Source organism: Perissodus microlepis, chromosome 20 (genome assembly GCF_051167445.1).
Source record: "Perissodus microlepis isolate ML-2025 ecotype Zambia chromosome 20, ASM5116744v1, whole genome shotgun sequence".
NCBI lineage: Eukaryota > Metazoa > Chordata > Actinopteri > Cichliformes > Cichlidae > Perissodus > Perissodus microlepis.
Genome location: NC_140480.1, coordinates 24736362 through 24760948, shown reverse-complemented (window position 1 = coordinate 24760948; position 24587 = coordinate 24736362). Strand labels below are relative to the sequence as shown.

At 41.2% G+C, this 24587-nt stretch overlaps 1 protein-coding gene across 1 annotated transcript; it reads right to left on the bottom strand.

Annotated features, from left to right (window-relative positions):
* Nucleotides 1-2169: 2169 nt before the first annotated feature.
* rbm38 (RNA binding motif protein 38) lies at nt 2170-24587 on the bottom strand. Its single transcript, XM_084915956.1, has 4 exons — nt 24077-24587; nt 22492-22615; nt 19196-19250; nt 2170-3690 (listed from the first exon to the last, which is right to left on the bottom strand). The coding sequence occupies exons 1-4, from the start codon at nt 24296-24298 to the stop codon at nt 3339-3341; spliced, it is 753 nt and encodes a 250-aa protein (XP_084772082.1). The 5' UTR covers nt 24299-24587; the 3' UTR covers nt 2170-3338.

Below are 24587 nucleotides of genomic sequence, written 5' to 3'. Positions count from 1 at the left end.
GAGGGATAAGAAAACATGGGGCAGGTGGGGGTGGAGTAGAGGGGTGGATAGAGAGGGCAGCACTTCTGGGTTTGTGGTCGTTTCAAGTTGGGTTAGACCAGTGAAGATGGGCATGCTTTTCATTATTCACAAGAATTCTTTTTTTTTTCTCCATTTTAGTTTATTTTTTGTTTTGTTTTCTGCACTTCACACACAAGACGTGGATGTATGATACCATTAGATTTAACCAGGGTTTCATTATTTTCAATCACTACAATTTATCTGTGGGTTTGTGTTTGTGTGTGCGCGCAAGTGTGTGCGTGAGAGTGAGTGTGTGCCTTTGTGTGCGCCTGCGCCTGTACGTTTGGGTGTATTTGCAAGTGAGTGCGTTTATGTGTGTACGTGTGCGACCGAGATCGCACATACAGTACTTTTTATTTCGTTTTACCGCTCTCGTGTTTCGTAACCATTGATTGTGCTCATTTTTTGTCCCCAATTTTTAAGACATTACCATTTCTCCTCCCCCTTCACTGTGCTATTTGGTATGATATTCATTTTTACATAAACCATCTGCTTTTTTGTTCTGAATCAGCGCAATCCAAAGCAAATGTTGTATCCCAGACTTCAAGAGTAGGTCTGCTGATCGGCTGTGCGAGTTTTACATTGAGTCTCCTTTTATTATTTGATCCTTAACTGGGAGCACAAAGCGTTTCAATAAGAATTTCAATGAAAATAAACATAAAAAAAACTTGATACGAGGGTCGGCTCATCTTTGCTTTTTTCGCCTTTAAATGTTATGAATGCAATTTAAATGAATGCAAGAGGAAGTGTGAGTTGTAATAAATAATCTTGGCCAGAAGAGGGCATAAAGAGCACATGGGATAATCTCACATCTAAAATTAGACTCAGCCGAATGACTTCTGGCCAAAATCATAAACGACAAACATTCAGAGTGGGCTCTCGTTTTGTGTGGGTGTGGCTTGAGTGATATATTGCTTTAGATTAAGGGAGTGTCTTTTGGGTAAGACAGGATCAACCCCACATCAGGACTATTGCTTGAATTTGATAAGAAACATGGTTAAAGCTTTTATTGTAGATTACAGCTGATAAACTACAGTATTTACAGACTCAACCTTTTTCAGAGATTTGACACTTTATTAAGCCGCATCACTACAGTGAGCAGTCCCTTCTTTAAGAAGAACTGCTGCACACACAACATACTAAATCCTGATGCTGGAGTGATAAAAGGAAATCCCCCGATTTAACATTTAATCTAAATAAATCCATCCATCCTCTAGAGTTGTCCTTGCTGTCATGGAGTGAGAGGTGGGGTACTCCATGGAGCTGAGTTAGCTTACTGTTTATAGATGGAGAATTATGTATGGATATTTTCTTAAGAATGTCAAGTCAATGTCTTCAAAAAAGGACATTGATATGTCTCTTTGAGAATATGATGCAAAATGTCCTTTTTTTTTCTTTTGCAATGGCAAAGAAAGCCACCAAAAATTCCCGGATTTACCTCCTGATCACCTTCAAGTCAAGACCCACCTCTTGTAAAATGTAATTCTCTTACTGTAATTCTTACATTGCTTTTTAAAAAGGTTATTTTCAGAGTAAACATACCAGATCCACAACCTCCTTGACCACCTTAATAGTATCAATCATTAACAACACAGCAAATCATACAAGTCAAAGTTTAGTGAAGTAAAAGTCAGAAATTCCTGTTTGCTTTCTCCACTGAAGTCACATTATATTCATTTTATCCCATATTTTCTGCTCTGTGTGCCACAGTTTGAGAACCACTGGTCTTTTGGATTATTAAACAAAACACATCAGTGCTGTGCCGTAAATATAAAGTAAATGCTTAGTTTAACACTGAGAACAAAAGGAGGAGAAAAAGGTAGGCTTTCTTGAGGCCAAATGTAGCTAAACAAGCAAGACATAATGTGTTGTTTAGTGGATCTACTGGCTGTGATTGGCTGGCCATGTTTGATGATTTTTCATTGTAAGAAAGGTAATTAACATATTTGTAAAATCTATTGCCTTCATGTCTTCAGCGGGTTTCCAGTTCACCAGTGTAAAGCAGCTCAATGACATAATGAAATGTAAATTTTCCGTGCTGCTGCTGGTGTATGTACTGTGAAGAAGTACTCAGATTTGACCTGCTTAAGAAAAAGATAGCACATCTCATTTAGAAATATTCATTTTATTTTTGCATATTTGTTTAAGATGTGATGTATGGCTTGTTTTAAGACTACTAAGATGATGCGGCGGCACCAGGAAACTGCAGTATCACGACTAAAGAATCTCTCTGATTTCTGCATTCGAGGAAAAAACAAAAACAAAGAAACAACTCTGATCAGTACAAGAGGCTAGAAAAGAAGCTCAGACCTGACACCAGCATATACTGCATTATACCGTATGTCTCTCACTCACTGACACTCACAGAGACCAAACATGGACATACACACACTTTTGGACATCCACATCCAAATACATTTACCTGATCTGTATTGACACCTAAGTAACTGAATAAAGACCGACTCCGAAGATGCTTTTGCTGCAAAAGTTGAGAAAGCCTACAAAGCAGCTACAGGAACTTCATGTGATGACTAATATGCTTGAAGTGTTAAGAAAGTCGATCTCAGAGTGACAATCTAGCAGTAGCATTACACAAAAATATTACACCAGTGTTGTCTACCTTATTAATGTTCCACCTCTGTCATTAATATTGCATATTCTGTGGTAATTACTACATAACAAATTGCCAGCAGTGGAGAAAAGGAACAAAAGGGAATACAATAAACATTTTGTTTGTTTCACATGTGAGACTAATAAAAATGACAAAATGAACTAAGTACAGAGACAGATCTCTAAGGCCATAGACAGAAAGTTAACCTTGAAGAGGAGGTAATTGGAGCTGTGTTTCTGAAGGAGGAACTGACTCCCAGCTTGGCTAGAGCCCAGCATTCAGCTCAGTACCTTTCGAAAAACTGCAGCCACAGCATCATGTCAAACATATTTCCTCGTTGTCTTTACCCCGAAGTCAGACTGCCTCCGAACTCAGCAGCAAGAGAAACATCCAGAAAATTACCAGTAGTCTAATTCCAGTCTCTGAGTGCTGCCACTGATGAAAAACATTCAGAGTGTATGCTGATGACAATAGTAATAGAATGTTTTCTTTAACTATTACAACAACAATAATAATAAAAAAAACAGGAACTAGAGTGCTCTTGAGAAGCCCTTTTGATTATATCACACTCTCTTCCACTTCTAGTCTCATCCTGATGATGTCACGAGTCAACAGTCACGCTGTTTCGAATCATCAAGTCAGCAGCTGCAGCCATGCTCAGAGCTGCTCACTGCATGCGGTCTGGCTGGTGCAGAGGGTAGTGGAGGAAGGCCTGCGGTGCAGCAGACACAGCAGTGAGTGCAGCTAGAGGAGGATGGATGGCAGCCGGAGGGGTTGGTGATGCTGTGATAGTGGGCGCTGGCGTACTGGGGGAGAAGGTGTAGCTGAGGTAGCCAGCGGAGGGCGACGGCGATGGGGTGTAGGGGTACTGCTCCAGTCCTGTGGAGGCATAGGGCGTGTAGGTGGGGCTGTAGTCTAGGTAAGGGGAAGTGAGTGCCGCTGCTGTCGGGCTGAGGTGAGAATGGAGCAGCAGGCTGGGCTGGAGGAACGTCTGGGGGTAGACGTACTGCTGAGTGAGCCTGGAGGGACACAGAAACACATGTTTGGTTAGCAAATATTAAGTAATTCATTATCTGGTTTTTACAAAACGGTAATTAAATGAGTAATTATTGCAACTCTATTACCATTTCAATTATTTATCATATAAATATTAATTTTTTAGTCAAGAAATCAATTACCATATTGTTCTATAGTAAAAACAGAAATATACACTTAATATGCTTAACACTAAAGCACACATAATAAAATAAACGTGGGACTTCTCATTTTTAATGTGTTTATATATAAACATATAATATGTTACACACATTTTCTCATGATCTTTCAGTAAATTCTTTAAACTCAATCACTGAAATCATTAAAAAAATTACACTGACTGAAGCACAACTGTTACAAGGATAGGTTTGTAGGACTTTGTTGAAAATTGTCATATCATTTGTAAATGTAACCGATGAGTCTTTATTTATTGTTTCATTATCGTTTATTGTTAAGATCACTCATACCTGTTTAACAGCACCTTTTGGGGTTTAAGAGTTTTGGGGAACTCTTTGGGAGTCATGTGAAAAAGCAAGTTTACACGGGCATATGGAATTTTGCAGCCTTACTGCTTTCATAGTAGATAAGAGGGAAAGTATGTGCCAGGTGCTTGTAATTAAGTGCATTTGATCAATAAATCAATCATCAATAAATGTGAGAAACTCTTAAAAAGCAGAATTTTGGGTAGTTTGCTAGTCTGCAGCATTCAGCTGTATGTCAACCAAATGCCACAATCTTCCCAGGAGTGGATGTCCCATCAAATTCACTCCAAAGTCTGACGATACAGTGCAGTCAGTCAGGCTCTACAGGCATTGGTTAGCATGTTAAATGTTAAAGTTAATGATAGCACAATCAGATAAAGACTGAATAAGTATTATTTGTTTGACTGACTCTGCCAAGAGAAAGCCTCTTCTCCCCATAAAGTACACGGCAGCAAAGTTGCTTCTGAACAAAGCACAAGAGTTTTGGAAAGACAAGACCAAAGTGAAGATGTTTGGCCATAATGCACACCACCATATTTGAAGCAAACCAAACACAGCATATCAGCCCTGTGTTCATATCAACACCTCATTTCAACTGTCAAGCACACCACGGTGGGGGTGGGGGTGATGGTTTGGGTTGTTTGCACCCACAGCACCTGTACACCTTGTAGTCATTGAGTCAAACATGATCTCTTCTGTATACTGAAGTATTCTAGACTCAAATGTAGGATCATCTGCCTGAAAGCTTAAGCTTGGTCAAATTGGGTCATACAACAGGACAATGATCCCAAACACTGGCAAATGTACAACAGCATGGCTGAAAAAGAAAAGAATCAATGGCCCAGTGAAAGCTCATATCTCAGCCTGGTTAAAATGCTGAGGCAGGACATTAAACGAGCTGTGCATAAAAAAAATACCCATGAAAATCAAAGAACTGAACCAATGATGTAAAGAAAAGTGGGCCAAAATTCCTTGACAGTCATGTGAGAGACTGCTAAATGTGTTCATGCAAGCTATTGAATCGTGGGTTGTATTTAGTTTTTCACAGAACTTGTCTTGTAATAACGTTCTTTCTTTGAGGACTTTTCCTCTGCTTGCGTTCACAATGCCAACGGTAGAAACTCAGGGTTTCCTCTGTACGCCACAGTAGGTGCTAGAAAAGAAACTTAAATGACATTTTAAGAACTATCGTCCTCAGTTTCTGCGTTGGAAACTATAATTATTTCGGCTTCTACTGTATTTTAAATTTAATGTAAATCAGTTGATATTAGCATGTTAGCATGCTAAAATGCTAAACCTTGCTAATGCTAAAAATTAAATAATCCAGCATGTTTTTCATTACTACTGTGAACACATTAGCATCACGTACTACAAACACATGCTAACTTATGTAATTTGTATGCAAGTCAGTGTGTGGTCTGACATGTAGCTTTGCTTGGCGTTAAGTCTTATTTATTATATCTTTTTAAATGTATATCCTATAAGTTGCACTTGATGTTAGTGGAGATGTCTCAAATTAGCCTATAACGTTATAGTTTCTGGGCCTTTTCTGCCAATTTTAAAACCTTTTTTCATGCAACAAACAAACAAACATACAAATAACCAAAAAAACATTAAGATATGGAGAAAAACAATAAAAAGAATGTAGGTCAGTACATGTTGGTTAGCAAAGACAAAAGATGAAGCTGAAATTCCTCTTGAGACTTTAAAGATTGTCGTAAAAATCACACACACAGGCCTGACAACATCCATTTCTGTCTGAATATCCAATGGCAACATCAGGAAAATATGTGTGCAGAGCTGCCACTCTGTATATCACTGCGAGGTCTGATTTTTAAAGCGATGGTAATACGAGATGCTCTATGTTCACAGTTTCTTTAGCGAATGCTCATTTTCTCTATACCCCAAATACTGAGTCCTACAAAAGGTTCTCCTCCTCCTTAAAAAGCAATTATCAGTTCTGCTCCCTTAAAATAGATCACCTCCCTTGTGTTTAAGTTTAATTAGCACACTGCCTGAAAAAGGTTTTAAAAAAAAAAAGACGCTTTGATCCTAATGAAACATTTAGGTAATAAAAACTAAATTGCAATAAACTATTCTTATCGGGATTGGCTTATGTTTCAAAAAATCTGTTTTGCTTCCAAAATATGATTTCTGGATTTGACACCTGTGCACTCACACACACACACACACACACACACACACACACACACACACACACACACACACACACACGCTGCCACAATAGATGCATGGTATGAGATTGTCTGCACTTGGAGCCACAACAATAATGAGAGAGAAAAGCGCTCCACTGTCCTCTTGTATTCAATCATGTCCTTGCCTGAGGCTGCCCACTTAACCTGAACATCCTCAGTTACATCTGGCAAAAGCAACAGCGATCATATCAAAGGAACTAGGTTATGCTACGCTGCTTAAGTAAAAACAACAGAACATGACAGTGTTTAACACTACAGCCTGCAGTCAGAGTCATTAACCTGACAGTAACCTTGTCACTGCATCTGAGCAGGTGATCGGAGCAGTGAGAGGCGGTCTGCCGCTGCTCCTGCTTACCCCTAAACAGAGAGAGCGAGCAGGGATCAGGTGTGATTACACAACAAACACTGAGCCTGCACACAGCCACTGTGCTGTATACACAGCACACAGACACACGCCAGTATGTGCAGGATAGCTGCCAGTATAAATACAGCATCCGTATATTCATTTTAAGCGTTAATCAAATTGAACTCTTCTTTTGAACTTATTTTAACTTATCGTGCCCTCTGATTGGTCACCCTAAACAAAATCCACAAACCTGTTTCCCCCTCATCACCAGAGCTCTAATGCTAGATAGCTGCAGGCTTAGTCTGATTGGCTGGTGTAGGCAATAGAAAGAAAATTTGATATTTTTTTTCAACTACTGATGATTCATGATTTCTGAAAGTTGTTTTTGTTTTTTATTTAACTAGTTGTGGGGCTGAACTGGACAAAAGGACCAAAAGAAAAACGATGGGTAAATAAAATACCACTAAAATACCACTAAAGGCAGTATAAGTGAAACTGATTCTGAGGTCTCTTTAAATGTAATTCAGTTGCTTATTGAGACTACGAGACTGTCCATGACCATTTTCATGGTTTTGGATTTGTTAGTTTTCCATCCTTCCCTCCCTTATTATTAGTCTCACCTGCGCTGTCTTTCACGGGTATTTCAAATTAACCAGCCACCCTCTTCAGTGTATATCCTTCCTGTGTTCCACCTGTGGCTTTTCAGATTTCCTGTGGGGTTTTGGGTTGTTTTTTCTTTTCTTGTGTTCATTGGTACTTTCCCACATATGACCTTTTGCCAGTTTTTGGACCTTGCTTTCACTGTTTGTCCTCACTGGCAGCCTTTAAGTTTAAGGCCACTGCCTGTTTTTGAAGTTGGTCTTTTGGCTTTTATTCCTGCTTCCTGGTGTCATGCATACACAGGCACTGTTAAAATATTAACCACAAAAATGTGGGATATTTTCTTATCAGGTGTATTTATAAATTGCAAATATGTGACTCCTCTACTCTGTTTCTTCTTTAAAACCCCTGAAAACCATTCCTTTTCTTCTATAATATTAAAAACTCATTACTAAATTAAAAAGAAAAAAATGAGTTTATAATTTATTAAATATCATTAAAGTTTGATTTGAGTCTTACAAAATTCTGATTTGGTAAGTTTTTACCAACTTTACTCAATTAAAAAAAAAAAGAAAAAGAAGGAAGGAAGGGCCAACAAAATTGCTGAAGTTCTGGCTGGCACGACGAAGATCATCATCTGCACGGTTTCAACAACATATAAAGTCAAAACAAAGCTGAAGCTAGCAACATCCTTCCTCCTCGACCCCTCTCTATCCCATCTCGTATCCCCCCGGAGCAGAAGTGCAGTGTCATTCCCACGGCTGTGTGCCGCTGCCTGCCTGCACCGGGCCGACTGATCCAATGTGACAGTGGCATCGTACGAGTGGGAGCTGTGCCTCGCCTCTCTTCTCCCCGTGCCTGGCATCATCGCATCACTGTCAAACACACATTTATACATGCACACAAACACGCACAAACTCAAAGGGGATGTAGACAGGCACGCAAACTCTAAATTACAGCGCACACATTGAATCACACAGTCGAATACGCCACATCCCGAAGAAGTGAACACGCAGGAAACGTAATATATGCACACACTTAACAGGTTGTGTGTAGTTAGTTAAGCAGCTTAGAAGAGTGTGTGTGTCGTGGGGGGGAGGGGGGGGTTCAAGCATGGCAGGACTAATTGGCGCAGCTGCATGGGTGTGCACTCACTAACAGACCCATGTGAGCAGAATAACCTCCACCGACTCTGCTCTCCCTCCCCTCTCTGGGTTCGCTCCCTCACAGCCATCTTCCACGTCTGCACTCCCCCTCGCTGTCCTTTCTCAAAACCAGGCAGCGCCATGAAAGAGAGAGGATGCACTGACCAAAGAGAATAAAAACCCAAACATCCATAAAGGGGTTTATTTGTTTTTTGTTTTTTTTTGTTGCTGAGGTTCAAGGTCGGGACTCCTTAGACGAGGAACGAGCGATGCTGAGAGGTGAAGGATCAGCCATCATATCCCTCATGCCTTAGGACAGCCTCGCTTATAATAGTACAGATGAGAGATGTGAGGAGAGTGAGTCAGTCAAAGACACAAACACACACTCATGGAGAGGCACACGCATGACCCTCCGTCCTCTGTCGATAAACACACACGCAGCTCGAGGGGGGGTGAGTGATAGAAAGGCCAACATCAGCGCCGGACACTCAGCTCACATGTCAGCAAGCAAGAAAGACATTTAAATCTGATTCATTCAAATAAGGCTGACACGGAGAAGAAATGTCAAAAAAGGGAAACGTCTCCTGACTTCAACCCATCTCACGCCTGAGTTTTAATCCAGCACATGTCAGTCTAATGAACGCCATCTCACTTCCATCTGACGTTCACTTGTTGCACGAATAAAAAAACATTCAAAATATCCTGTTCCGGACCTGGATTTATCTACTTTAACGGCTTTAACTTTTTCCAGGTATAAAGCTTTCATTTGAAGTTATTTGTCAGCTTCCTAATGACATAAAATATAATCATCAAGTAAATAAGGAGCTTTCAGGTCACCGTTTGCTTTTGATTTCAAGATTTCAAAGGATGTTACATCAGTCTTTTTTTTTTGCCTTCAAGCCACGGCTTCTTTCAAAGTAAGCCCAAATTCATCCATAAAGAAAAGAAAATGTTCAGAACTGTCAAAATGATGTAAAAATTTTACTTCAAACACACATCCAATGAATTGTTCAGATTTTTAATGTGAATAAGTACCCATTTGTAAGGGTTATAAAGAAGATATCGAAGATATTTAACTCAAAATAAATGTTTATAACTTTTCCTTTATAGATTACTCTGTGTTGATACATGTAGCTGGTTCTCAGTGTAATACTGAGAAAACCTGTTATGAATGAAACTGCTCGCTGTTAAGTTATGTGTAGTCCCTATTCTTGCTTCCTCAGGCCAGTGTCTGCAGATGTGTGCACATAAAGTGACTGACATTCATCATGTTGATAAATGAGAGAGTACAGACCATTTGTGGTTGCTCTCTAATGTTGACACAGAGCTAAAATGAACTGTGGAGACACACTTAAGCAACTGTTGACAATCATATTCAGGTAGGCCGTGGAAGTAAAGCTTTTAACCTTTATTGAAGAGGCCAATGTGTGCCGAGAAAAAATCCCCAGCAGCAGCAGCAGCAGCAGCCTGAACCGTTGATACAAGGCAGCATGGATCCATGACTCTACCTTCTGAATGTGACAGGAGAAACTGAGATTCATCAGACCAGGAAGCATTTTTTCCATTCTAGCTGACAGGAGCGGCACATGGTATGGTCTTCTGCAGCTTCATGTGCAGTTCACTCAAGAGATGGTCTTCTGCACACTTTGGTTACAGTGCTTGTTTATTTGAGTTACTGTCCAGAGATGTGGCCATTTTCCTCTGACATCTAGCATCAACAAGGGATTTTTTTAGCTGGAGAACTGCCACTCACTGGATATTTTCTCTTTTTCAGAAAAACCTAAAGTTGTGTAGGAAAATACCCACAGATCAGCAGTTTGTGAAATACTCAGACCATCCTGTCTGTTGCCAACAACCTTTGCCATTCTGATGCTCAGATTGAACTTGAGCATGTCGTCTCTTCATAGCCGCATGGCTAAATGCACTGAGCACATGATTGGCTGATTAGATATTTGCATTAATGAGCAGTTAAATGGGTATACCAAATGAAGTGAGCGTATTTTGAATATTTTAAATAGTTGTTTATAGCAGCTGGAGCTTCACAAGCATAATTGGGAACTTCACTGAGAACAGCGTTTGCTATCTTTCTGCTTTTTCTGCTCTGATTAAGACTTAAACCAATAGTTATTTTCCTCAATTTCCTAGAATAACCTTCTGGGTGAGTACAATCCCCATTAAAGTCTTCACAGTGGTTTGTTTTAAATTGTTTGCATGTTCAGTTTACCCCTATGTAAACCACAGAGAAGCAGCAAATCCTCACAACTAAGTGGAAGTAATTTACAATGAATCAATATCAGTGGATGGCTAATCAGTTAATTGTCTGACGGTGGCAGCTGCAGCTCTGAGCAGTCATAGGATTACTTTACATGATGCAAACACGAGACATGCCTTTCTCTTGTCACATTTCTGGCAGGTTGACAGGTCTTTGCTGTGAGGCGTCTGCAGGAACACAGAAGTGTTGATTTAGCCTGAAAAGTCACTGCTCATTAAAAACTGGCCTCGATCTATATTTTATGCACTTTATTTGTCAGCATCAAGGCATCAGTGGGAGACAGAGGATGAGAAGATGACTTTAGTGCTTAAATGCACATCAGAAGAAAAAAAAAACATAACCCGATGTGGAAGAAGTGGAAAAAGATGCAATCAGAGATCAAAATGTGTCATCTTTTAACAGACGACTGTGCTCTGTGTGCTCTGAAAAGCTTGCAACACCATCTCTTTACATTTTTTGTTAAATGAGGCTTTTCATCCAACAGAGGTGTCGCTCCTAATTGGGTCCCTGGGTAAGAAAAATATCCACCTGAGGGTTCGCCGTCTACCTAAACCCCCCGTCAGAGAAAGAGTGATGACTGCAGACTGAGAGGAAAGAGAAAGAAGGATTATTTAAAGGGGGAAGAAGACAAGAGGAAGAATGGGAAAAGAAAATCAGACAGGGAGAGATACGGAGTTACGGATGTGAACATATTAAACAAGTCGACACGTCGGCGCCCGCTGAGGCCGTTCACTGATTTCCTGATGTTTCGTTGAGGAGCGTTTTATAATAAACGCACATCACACGACCCTGAAGCTTCACTGAACCCAGCCACAACTTCATCCACCCACAGGTGTGCTTTAAGTCTATCACCCCCTCCTCCCATCCTCTACTGCTCTGTTCCACTGCTTCAACAGGAAGTCCCCCCTCCCTTCCCCCACGCCTCCACCTTAAATAGACTCACCGCACATCCATCTCCCTCACCCTCCTTTATTTTCACTTAAAAGAAATTAAAGAGCAGAAAAAAAAGAATCTCACTTCTGCCAAGCAACCGCATCGACGTTGCTGCAGCTTCTGGGTGCTGAAGGCAGACAGCAGGCGGCTATGGGCGACAGACGCCTGCCCTCCTCCCTCATATGAGAACATGCTCCCCCACAGCCCTCCACCCTAACTCAGCTGTACCTCAAAGCCACATTTGGCATCAGTCTGTCCTCTGTCCTCTAAAAACTTAAAGCAAATATGCCAAAGCAGCAGACAGAGAGCTGCGCTTTGTTTGAGTTTATTTTTGATATTTGCTGTTTACTGTGTGAGTTTGTGTGAGCAGACAAAGGAAGAAAGCCCACTGGGAGCCCCACAGTGATGATGGTGAAGTGGGAACAGGGGGCAGCAAAAGGCATGGGGATATATTTAGACGAATCTTATGTCTAGTAGTTTGACGTTTGGGAAAAACATGTTTGTTTGCTTTTCTCGCACTGAGTTAGATGAGAAGAATTTCATATCTGTCCCTTAAATATGAAATGACGGCCAGCCGCTGATTAACTTTAAAGAGGCACCTAAAACCTTAACAAAATTCACCCACTAGCTCCTCTAAAGCTCGTAATTATCATGCTAGAACTTCTTTAAGTTACTGCTCTGAGCCAAGAAATAGTCTGATTTGAAACCCACCTGGTAGGTTTTGATCACTGGAAGGGAGCTGTCATTCTGGCACATAGATCCTTGTTTTTGCTTTTACAGAATTTTTAATTAGTGACATTTAAAAGTGCTTATAGGTGGACTTTGTTGACAAACCCCCACTTACCACTTAAAATGATAAGAATAACCTTTCTGCGAAAGGAATATGCATAATTTCTTATCACTGAAGCTTCCTTGACTCACCGGTTATTTGTTTTAATAAATCATAAAAATTCACCATTTTTTAAAAATTTAAATTCTAATGAAAGTGCAGTCAAAAATAAATTATAAACGACATTTTATCACAATTACAATCAAAGTTGGTGCAGATTTGTCTGTTGCACAAGCATGAGCGCAAAACATTTAAAAATCTTCTATTGTCCAATTTTGGTGAATTGTGGTCTCAGTTTCCAGTTCTTAGCTGATGAGAGTGGCACCTGGTGATATGCATTTAAAGATTCTCTCCTGCCTTCCCATCAGCTTGAAGCTGTCTGGCCATTCTCCTCTGACCTCTTTCATCAACAAGACATTTTCACCCAGAGAACTGGTGCTCACTGGATATATTTTGTCTTTTTTTGGACCATTCTCTGTAAACCCTGGAGATGTTTGTGTGGTAAAATCCCAGCAGATCAGCAGTTTCTGAAATACTAAAATTCTCATTTTGATCCGATGTTTGAACTTCAAGCCATGTGATTGGCTGATTATCAACTAGTTGAATGGGTGGAACTAACAAAGTGTATATTTATATATATATATATTACAAAACGTATGACGCCTTTTGTATGGCCTGCTTTAACAACGTGCTAACCTTATTTACAATCAATATTGTATGGATGTAATAATGATGCTAAAGATACAGAGGGCTGTTAAAAAATAAAAAGAAAGTTTACCCAGGTCATTTTACTTGGGTGGCTGTAGCTCAGGTGGCAGAGCAGGTCAGCCACTAATCAGAAGGTCGGTGGTTCGATCCCAGGCTGCATGCCAAATATCCTTGGGCAAGATACTAACCCCATGTTTGCCTACTGGTGGTGGTCAGAGGGCCCGGTGGCGCCAGTGTCCGGCAGCCTCGCCTCTGTCAGCGCCCCAGGGCAGCTGTGAATGGGTGAATGACTGAATGTAGTGTGAAGCGCTTTGGGGTCCTTAGGGACTAGAAAAGCGCTATACAAATGCAGGCCATTTGCATGCAAAAATGCAGAATAAAAAAGAAACTGTGACAACGGCAACATCTTACACACAAAAAAGATCCCAATCAGTTCAATAAATTTAAATATGAAGATCATTAGTTAGGGAAAACAAGTCCTAGATTTATAATCAGAGAGAAAAGACACCCTCAGTTAAAGTGAAAAATGGTGAATGCCCAACTATCTTGTGATTAAAGACTGGAAAAGCTACTGTTCTTTCTCAACAGCAAGACCCTGTTTAAACCTTGGACTATTTCTTTTAGTTGAGCCTAAAATAAAAGTCCTTCATGCAGCCAAGAAATGTTTGAAACTGACTGCAGTCATACTGATCATGTCACAGACACATCGAGCCTCGGAGCACAGAGATCTGAGCTGGGACAGATGTGCCCTTTGCACGTAAGAAACTGAAAAATCTAGACATTACTCAGGCTGCAAGGTTTATTTATCCCCAGTTTAAACATGTAATTTCTGTCAAATCTGCACTCCAGATTAAACAACTTCTCTCACATTTGTTTAAAGAGTCAATATTAGCTCAAGTCTCCTTCTGTCTGCTTGTTTCACTGTGGTGGATACAGAACAGTAGCAGTGGTATCCTACATTCATCAGAACGCCCTCCTCAAACAGCAGATTTGATTTCTTATCTGCACCAAAGAGATAAAAATCGACATTAGCGGTAATAGTAGCAATTCAAAAATAGACAGTTTCCTGTTGAGAAAAAGGCAGTAACCTGCAGCTGTGGTGCACTGAGACCTCCTGAGGTTAACGCTGTGGCAGACACTGGTATTGCTTCTTCTTTTGCAACAGATTTTTCCCTAAATACACCCTCGAACAATGAAACTCAACTTTGTTTACAAGACACATCATGAACTGATGGTAATATGGCTTCGAAGTAGGCAGTGTTGGAGAGGAAAAAACAGAGGGGAATGCTCAAAATGAATGTATTTGTTTCACTTTTTTTCAGCACTGACATGCACACAGTTGTTGCACACATGAGATTTAAAAAAAAAAAAAAAAAAAAACCTGCATGGTTGAAATCAAAGCAGAACAGGCTGAGATATCTTAAACCAAACCAACAATATTAGTCAGAAATTAGTCATCTTTGTCAGCTATGACACAAAAACAGCCCAGCATTTGCTAGTTTCAGTTCTCAATTGTGACAATTTGCTTTTTTTTTTAAATAGCAACTCTTCAAAATAAAAGCTCACTCAGTAGTTTTCATTGATCTGACTTTTGAGAAGCTGGAGTATCATCCGGTCGTCGGTTTGAGTATACCCTCATTCAAATCTAATGCTTTAAATAGAAAAAACTATAAAATATAAGCGGCTCATAGCAGGTCTTAAAATTAGTAAATACAATCTAAGATCAACTGTAAAATATTAAATATTAAACTGCTATTATATGACATAATGTGAAAAACTAAGTACACCCTTACTGGTTTCATAGCAATTACAAGACGGACGTAAGAGCGGCTTAACAATTTGACAGTCTGAGTGTTCAGATGTGTGTTAACACAATGCCAAGGAGTAAAGGCATCATCAGTGATCTTAAAGAAGCAGTTGTTGCTGCCTTCTAAATGTCCATCATTCTACAGCGGAAAGGATTATTCACAAGTGGCAAACATTCAAGGCTGCTGCCAGTTTTCCAGGGACTGGACATTCCAGCAAATTCACCATCTCTATTAAAGCAAAGGTTTAGGCAATTTGCTGGTCTGGAGCATTCAGATGTGTGTTAACATTATGTGCCAATAATCTTTCGTGAACGTAACAACAAATCAGACTGTGAAATGCTCAGAGAAACTGCAAAAAACCTAAGAGTTACATCTCAGACTCTACATGCCTCAGTCATGCCTGGCGAAAGTCTATTTTCTCTATATAGAATATGGCAACACAGCTTAGGTTTTCAAAGTTGCATCTGAAAACAACACAAGAGGAACAATGTCATTTGAACAGGCGAGACCAAAGATGCCATGATGCACACTGTCACATTTAGAGACCGGGGGTGATCTTGGCTTGTTATGCAGCCACAGGACTTGTGAACATTTCAGCCACCTTTCAGTTGACCATGAACTCTTGTATGGTATTCTAGAGTCAAACGTGAGGGCATCTGTTCAACACCTAAACATTGGTCTGTGTGATGGCGACAGGAAAATGATCCCAAACACACCAAAAACTCTAGAACAGCCCAGTCAAAGTCTGCAAACCTCCATAAAGTGATGCAACAGACAGTTATTGCTGATAAAGGTGGCTCTATCTATTTAATCATGGAGTGCAGTTTGTTTTTCACACACTGCTTCTGCATTTTTGGTTTAGTTTGTGTTGAATAAATAATGACACAATCTAGTATGACATGTTGTTGTTCTTCACAGGCTGGACTTACCTAATTTTAAGAGATGCCAAGGGCCAGATGATGTTTTATGTCCTGGTATGTAAGATGACTTTACCTTGACTGTGTTTTAGTATTTTACACCACAGTGTAAAATAAAAAGTATAATTCGATAATTAGGTTTAAAATTACCTGTCGGTGGATTTTGTTAACAGACCAAACAAATGTGTTTTTTAATCCAATGTTTCAGTTCATACTGACAGAAAACAGAAAGTGTTCTTGCTTCACCTCATATGTCTCATTTATTTTCTTCACAGATCTCCCAATAGTTTCTCAGCAAATTAAACCGCTACCTGCAAAACACACACGCATTACACACTGCCTGAATTTGGAGGTGTTTTAACCCTAACAAACAAAGTGCCACCTGTGGTTTGTGTTTGCCTTTGGGGTGTGCCAGGTGATGTTTTCAGCTGTTTTTCTTCAGTCTGAGGTGTCAAACTGTGACTCTTCCTGCAAGCAGAGATTAACAAAAGACTCCCTGTACGTCAAATCTCCTCTCGCACTCTGGGAGACTTTCTATCAACCCCTCATCACTCATTCATAGACTCATCTGGGTCAGCCTCAATTCCCTCATCACTCATTCAGAAATTGAGGACTGCAATATTAATAGCACTCAGAACAGTTGAGGTTTTTAATGGACTTTTCTGTAGCCGCGGGATCGGAACTTGTCAGCCTTCAGAAAATCAGAGCGAAGAGATCATTTCCAAAACGCTACATCCTGTAAATTCCTTAAAATACCTCTAAAATATAGAAGATCCCATCGCTAAAACTTCAGATTTGTGACAGCCAAAGACCAAAATAGCAGCTATTTGATTTTGAAATGAAGCTCAAAAAGTCAATAGCAGAGCCAGACACACAAAACAAAAGCAACAACTGTGACAGTTGGTAACATCTTCTCCTAAGATCACCTCCTCACTGGCGATACACCAAACATCTGAATCAAGACTAAGTAGGTGTTGACAGAAGAAGAAGAAGAGTCATCCATCCAGTCATCAACAACAACAACACATCAGCTGGGTTCAACCTGCACTGTCTCTCTCTACTGTCTGCAGCATATGATATGAGTCATCCCCCTTGTTTTACTCAGGAACTGAGTCATTAAGATTTCTTTTCTTGTTCACACTGAAACTCTGGGACACTGAGTGAGAACGTCTGTCACCCGTGAATTACACTTTCCCAGAAAGGTTTGATTCTTCCCAAGAAACTAGCACCAGCTCACCAGCACGATACATCTGTTGCCATTCATCTCTTTAGTAATTTGGCATTAAATCCTTTGTACTCTGATACATGAGATATTGACATACACCGTGATGTCGGAAACTAGTTGCAAAACAGGCCTTTTCCCTGACTTAGTGAAAGTGTACAATATTTCATAAGAAACAACACCTCTGATCAGGTGCAGGGCTGAAGCATCAGTGTGCAAACATCCACACAGAGCACTATTATAAACTACTTAAAGGGAAATTAAAGTGAAACCGAGTGTTAAAAACACTTAAAAGTGTTTAGTGCAGCTGCTGGCTGTACTTATCATATTGTATTTTCCCCATCTTTTTAATGCTTTTCCTATTCCTGTCCTGGGGTAGCATGTGTGGTGGTTAAAAACTCTTTCAGTAGGCAAATACCTAAATGGACACAATTGTAGTGGCATCATTTAATCATTATTTGCAAGATGTGTGAATTTTGAGAGAGTAATCTTGTCAAACATGGAAAGTTCTGTAATGATGTTTGCAGCATTTGATTATGGTAGTTGCGCTAACTGTTGCATGTTATCTAGGGTTGTGCCACAGCGTACCATCCACAATAATTCCAGCACAATTTTTCAGCATAAAAAGTGTCATCTCATGATACCAATGGTATAGCAATGCCATAGATTAAACATCCCTAACACGCACAAAAGCAAAGCCCAGACTTGTCTGAGAGGGAGAGCAGCAGTGCTTAAAAAGGGAGCTACCTAAATTTTTGGAAGTGGAAACAGCAAACTTGTTTCAACATTTGAGGCAAACATAAACCATTAAATAAAACCAGATTATGAAGGGCTAGGGTTATGAGGACATGTTAGCGGTTTGTGATGTGCAAGCCAAAAGTAAACAACTCAACCGAGCATCGCTGGAGCGCTTGCTAGCTTCACTCCATATGACAGGAAGACCAAATAGTGTTGAGCAGTTGTGTTTTACACTTAAAACTTCAGGGAAAACACTGCCTAGGCTACATTTGTGCTTACATTTGACTCACGCTGTGTCACTGGATATTTTATTGTGTCACTACTATTGCGCTATAATGCTGCTGTCTTGTCACCTTGTGGCAATAAATTCACACTTCAAATAAAGGCAGTCTGTCATCAGTGTCAGAATCACGGCGGAAAAAAGGATGCAAACTGCCCTTCATGTTGTTTGCGCTAATAAATGCTGCTGCCTACAAGCTTGCTGTATTAAATAGACACCAAACAACATAACAACACATATAAAATATCTCTGCCTCCATTAACTAGAAGGCACCGGTGTTGCTATATGTAGTGATGACAGACACTTGCCTTTCTCCTACATCGAGGGTCAGCATAACAACCAAGATTAAACTTTTATTGATTGTTATGGGTATCCATATACACAGCTAACTGCAGTGAGCACAGTAAACATGTTAGCACCTGCATGTTTATAGACTCTTGTTTTTCCGGTTTCCTGCCACAGTCTCTATCTTGCAGCCAGTTGGGATCATGTTCAGGGTTTTTAAAGGGTGTTAAAAACACCACTTTCTATTACACAACTACACAGTGACTCATGAGTGGCACTGATGCAATGAGACCTCTGTGTGCACAAATGTGAGGAAGCGTGTGTGTGTGTGTGTGGAAGTCGGAGAAAAAGAAGGGATGGGGGAAGTTTGACTAAAAAGCTTGTTGCCTCAGTGAAGCCCAACTCATGCATGAGTGAAATTCAGAATTGAGCTTCTCATGGGTTTAATGGACCAGAAAGAGAGAGAGAGACAACAGAAGACATCAAAAGCCAGTGCACCGATATAGAAACGGGCACAGGGTCGAATACATTCTTGAGGCGCTGCAGAGTGCCAGCGACTACCGAGACCCAAGTGCAGAAAAGGAGTGAGTGCTCACAAATGTCAAGGGCGGAGGAGTGAAATGTATTGTGTTGAGGAGGAGGAGGCAGGTAAGAGAGAGTGAGAGAGAGAGTGTTGGAAACAGTGGTATTGATTCTTCCCCGTCTTACCCATACTGCCTCTGAGCCCACGTAGGATGGACTTGCTGAACTCCAACAGAAAGACCTGCAGACAGAGACAAAGACAAAGAGAGAGGCAGCGGTAAGGCGGGATATTTTAGCTACTGGCTATACAGACAACAGAAGAGACGGGCAGACAAGGACAGAGCTGCTCTCTCCCTCTCTGTCTGTTTTTTTCTCTCTCAGAGGTTAGCATGTATACGGGAGTATCACAGGCCCACTGTTATTCCCCCAGCATACACACTCATACAAATAATGATGCACTCTATTGCTCACAAACATCTGCGACCTCCCTGCCTCCAGACTTCATCGGGAATCAGCTGAGACTGAGTAAGAAAGGAGAAACGTATCCTCCTCCTCCTCCTCCTCCTCCTCTCTGCACCTCCTCTGACTTCATCTTTACATTCCTGCAGCTATTTATTCCTTCCCATTCCTCGTTTTTACTGTACTGACATGACTTCATCACCCCTCCTCCTTCGCCAGGACAAAGAGGAGACAGGCACGCTGTTATTTGTTGCTCTTAACAGTCCCGTCCCCTTCTTGCTCTTTTTCGCCTTCTCCCCGCTCTCCTATTCTCTCGCTACTCTCGCACACAATAACAAAATACCAAGCGCTGCCATCTCCCATCAGCCGCATGCTTGGGGAGTTGCGTCGCAGCCCTCGCCCAGAAATAAGGACACACAGTCAGTTGTTGTTGGCACCGCTGTTTGTCAATCACACCTACACTCCATGGCATTTCAGCCAGCACGCTTTAAACAGAGTAGTGAGGGAGAGCTGCTGTCAAGGTCTGGTGTGCACCCAGATGTCGAAGGGGAAGCACAAAACATGTGCGGTGGTGGTTATCTCTGAAAAAGCCCAGCGGCGGAAAAGCTTGTGCGTAAACTCAAGCACACAAGGAGCGAATGTATGGTGGGAATAAGCAGCTGGCTGGGGTGACGAGCATGCCAGTGGTCGTCCATGATTTATCCAACTAATGTCACATTTAAGCATATATTTATATTTTTTGTGATTTCTCTTGTCCTCCACAAAGCTCTGGGTCAACATCCCTTTCAGTAAAATGTAAATATGTAGAGATTTGAAGCCTGCTTGAGAGCATTTGCTGCCTTTGTTCCTTCAACAACGTAGAAGGCCTTTAGCTGGTTAGAAGTACACTTACTGTAAATCAGTCTGATCCTATTCAGAATGTGCTGTTTACATGGGACACAAGAAGACTTCATATTTCAACAGTATCCAGATTTTTGATTGTCTACCTGCAGCTTTTTTACATTTCACATGTCAAACAGTGTCCTGGATTCAGTTTCTCAGTAAAGGAAACTAAAAGTAACAGTACACTTTAAGGCTTACAATATTCTGCTTCCTTTATACTTCCCTATTATGTTTTTTTTTTTTAATTTTAATGTAGTTGCTAACTACAAGCTGTGACAGAATGAGGTAAAACCTGAATAACATGTTTATAACATGCAGTTTCCCGATCTGCCAACACGTACCCTGGACATGTGATCATAACCAGGGTCTTCATGCAAATAAGTGTTATTCCAAGCCTTCCGTGCAGACTATCACAGGCTGCGATATTCACCTTCATGATCTATCATATTCACATTGTTCTTCCAGTAACGTCCGTGTTCGTCAACATCCACAGAACGGTGGCTTGTGAATGAATTTATTCAGCTGGCACCTGGTACCCAAGCTTTGAGTGCCAGCTGCTTGTCTTCAGCTGGCACTCAAGGCTTCGACTGATAAACAGTGTCTGCTCTTGAAGTGATGCCCAATTTATGCTTCAGCGGGAAATCTAAGTCGTAACCTACGACGTAACCAAACCTCCAACGTAGCCTGACGCGCACCTCCCAAGTAACATAACTACATGTCGTGTTGAATCAGCCCGCAGCTACTGTGATTGCCTGTTCAGCATTGTAGACGCCTCCTGTAGATTTCTGGCTACTTTTTTCTCCAATTTTTGAAATTTTTTATTCACTGAGAGAATAATAATCATCATCTCAGTATGAGAATTAATAACCACAGCGTTGGTATAAGGACTTACGAATGTTGGCAAATTCCTGGAGAAAGATTCCTGAAAGTAACAGAATGGATATGGGGGAACGTTTGTCTCTGGGAAAAGAACAAAAAAGAGCAGAGACTGCATATGAAACACCATCAGCCACTTACATGGGCTTCAGAAAGGTTCCCCTGTGCTACTGTCACTGACTAATTCTGCCCCCACCCCCATATAATCTAGAAAACTAAGTATTTGTTGTGGCTTACTATACTGTAAATCTCAAACATGTTATCTCTTTCACTTTGAAGTCTTTAGAAGCCACCGCCTGTCAATTTGCTATATCCCTTTTTTCCACTTATCCAATTCAAGGTCAAAGGCTGTAGGAGAGGGTACATCCGAGACAGGTCGCCAGTCTGTCACAGAGCCACCACAGGGTGACAGACAACCATTCACGCCTACGGTGAATCACCAATTAACCTAACATGCATATTTTGTACTGTGGGAGGATGCTGGAGAACAGAGAGATCATGCAGGCCTCAGCAGGCTGGTTGCTATGAGGTGATGGTCTTCACCTACACGCTACCATACTGTCCTCAAATGACTAAATTATATTTTTTAAATAAGCCTAGTGATAGTGCACTGTGGAAACCTCATATACCTTATTTGGTGTCATAAATCCTTAAAAACATTCAAGAAGTTTTTAAGCCAGTAGTGAATCTCAGATGCGCAAATACAAGTGGTCCAAACTGCACTTCCACAGAGCAATATTTTCTACTTTTTTAAGCAGCAGCACTCAAAGTCATCCAGAGCTGCACGATAAGAGCCAAATTTAAATCAACTAAGATTTTTGTTTCTCATGGTTGCAGGACTCCTGCTCTAAATAAGCGTTGTTTTTTTTTTTACTTTTTGTGCCATTCCCAACTTGAAACGTCAAAAAAGTCACGTCTAACCTCCACAATTTTTAGCAATCTTTACCAATAAAAAAGTATCGAATTTGAATTTCACACTGGCATCAGCAAATTAGTTTTTTGATTTTTAAAAAATCTTAAAAAAAAACACACTTATTCAAATGAGTTTCACTTCACGTTTTTTATTGGTTGTCCTTCCCCTGCCGGTGGTTGCATGCACCAATTGTGGGAACCACTGCTCTAAATACTCACCAAACCACCAAAACCACTCACTGACAGCTCACCTTTTCAAACCTTCAAATAGCATTTGATTAAAAAGAAGCTTGGTGCTACCTCCTGTTTGATGAGTTTTTGAAGAAAGAAAATAGACGCAGACTAATGCTTACTTGACTGTGAGCTGCGAGGTTTGGCCCCCAGGTACGCCAGGTTCACATTGGCCTTCCTGCCGTCGATGATGGGGTTTGCGTCTTTGCACGCGCGCTCTGCCGCCCCCCTGTCCACCATGGTCACCTGTAGACAGCGTCACAGCATTGCACATTAATACCACTCATGTAATCTCTTAAACCGACAAAACTGCAACGCATGAAAGCTTCTCTACAGTCTGGATGCCAGCATGAGCACTCGGATGAAGCAACACAGAGGGGTGACCCTGAGGATGCTTCTGTCCTCGTCTCCTTAATCTTTTTTTCCCCCTTTTTTTGCAGGACAGGACACTGACTCCACTACATGAAAGGAGAAATGAGTGTGTTTTAAAGCTGCCAGTGGAGCTTCAGCTGTGTTGGTGTGGGTTGAAGTGTAGGAGGCAGACTTTTTTTCTTCACCCTGGCCTGCCAAGGATGAAATTCTAGAATCTACCTTGAGGGACTGAGTTGAGGAGTGGGCAGAAAGAAACTGGGAAGGGGTGATACAGGTTAACACACACACACACACACAGAGTGCAGTTACACCACAATGCAGAACCACAGCTGCAGGCTCCACTGTCAGTAAGAGGGACAGTGAAAGTAAAACAGCTATGCTTGCTTTCATTTTACAGCATCAGACTCTGGACTTTTATGCAAACATAAAGCAGTGGATGGTTTTTAGATCGCTGTGGTTCAAGAATTAAGACCTCTAAAGAGATGTCAGGGATGAAATGAGCACGCTGCTACCCAACTCTCAAAAAAGGGAGGGGGGGAGCTCAACACATGGCTGCTTTAGCTGATCAGCTCATTGGCTGCGCAGTAGGTAGAGATAATCTGAAGTTCAATACACATTAACTCAAAGTCACTCAGACAAACAACCAAAACCCATCCTGGCAGAGGGGGGATGGGTTTTGGTTGTGAGGGAGGAAGTCAACATGAAACTGCTGCAGCCTTATCTTGCAGAGCCAACTGACATGTCACACCTCCGAGTCCAGGGACCCCCATCTCCCCACCCTACACACACACACACACACACACACTCACACACAAACACACAGACGACACAGACATCTGCCCACAGCTGCAGCAGCTTATTACCAACTCAAGTGTATCTGTGTGGGTATGTGTGTCCTTGTTTTGTGTCTGTTCGAGCTTCCATTTGTACTTGGGGAGAGTGGAGATAATTGATGACACACTTATAAGATATAACCTGCTTCTCATGCTTCTGGCATGTGACTGTCACCACCAGACACACTGCACATGGCTCCTGCTTGAACAAAGTGGCAGTGTGTGCAGCGTGCAAGCCCGAGACACACACATTAAAAAAGGGTTCCGATGAAAAACATAAGAATAATGTAATTAACTATTAAGATAAAGTCACTTTAAACTGATTAGCAGCTACAACAGACGTGGGCTACTGTGCTTTAAGCGCCCGCCGTTTAATTAGACTGGAAGTTGCTGATAAAACCTTAATTAAACGCTCTTTTCTGCTTTGTTTATTCACTCTACATGCGTTGAGTTGTTCTCTGAATCTAGCAGAGAAAAGGCAGATGAACTTAGATTGACTCACAAAGCCGTATCCTCTGGATTTTCCCGTCTGTTTGTCCGTGATCACCACTGCCTCGTCGATGTCCCCGAAAGTCTCGAAATATTTCCGAAGTGAAGCGTCGTTGGTGTGATAAGGAAGCCCGCCGACGAAAATCTTGGTGTAAGTTGTGTCTTTTTCCATGGTGGGGTGCATTATCTCTAACGGAACCCCGACCAGCTGACCCAAAAACAGCGGTGAACTCATGCGGCTTGAAGATAAAGAAAAAAAAACGCAACACAAAGGAAAAAACAAAAAACACAACAAGACAGTAGCGGAAACTTTACGCTTTGTGGTCACCGACAGCCTATAATAACGCCAACAGCGCGTCCATGGCTTGACTCGCAGCCCCCGGTTGCCTCACATATACCGCTTTTAGATGTGTACTTGTCTTGGACCCTCTTGTCTCCCGTCCGTGGAAAAAAAAGGCAAAGTCTCCAGGCTTGGACAGGCGGTTACATGCGCCCACTCTGTTTCTGGTCCAATAGACGAGCGG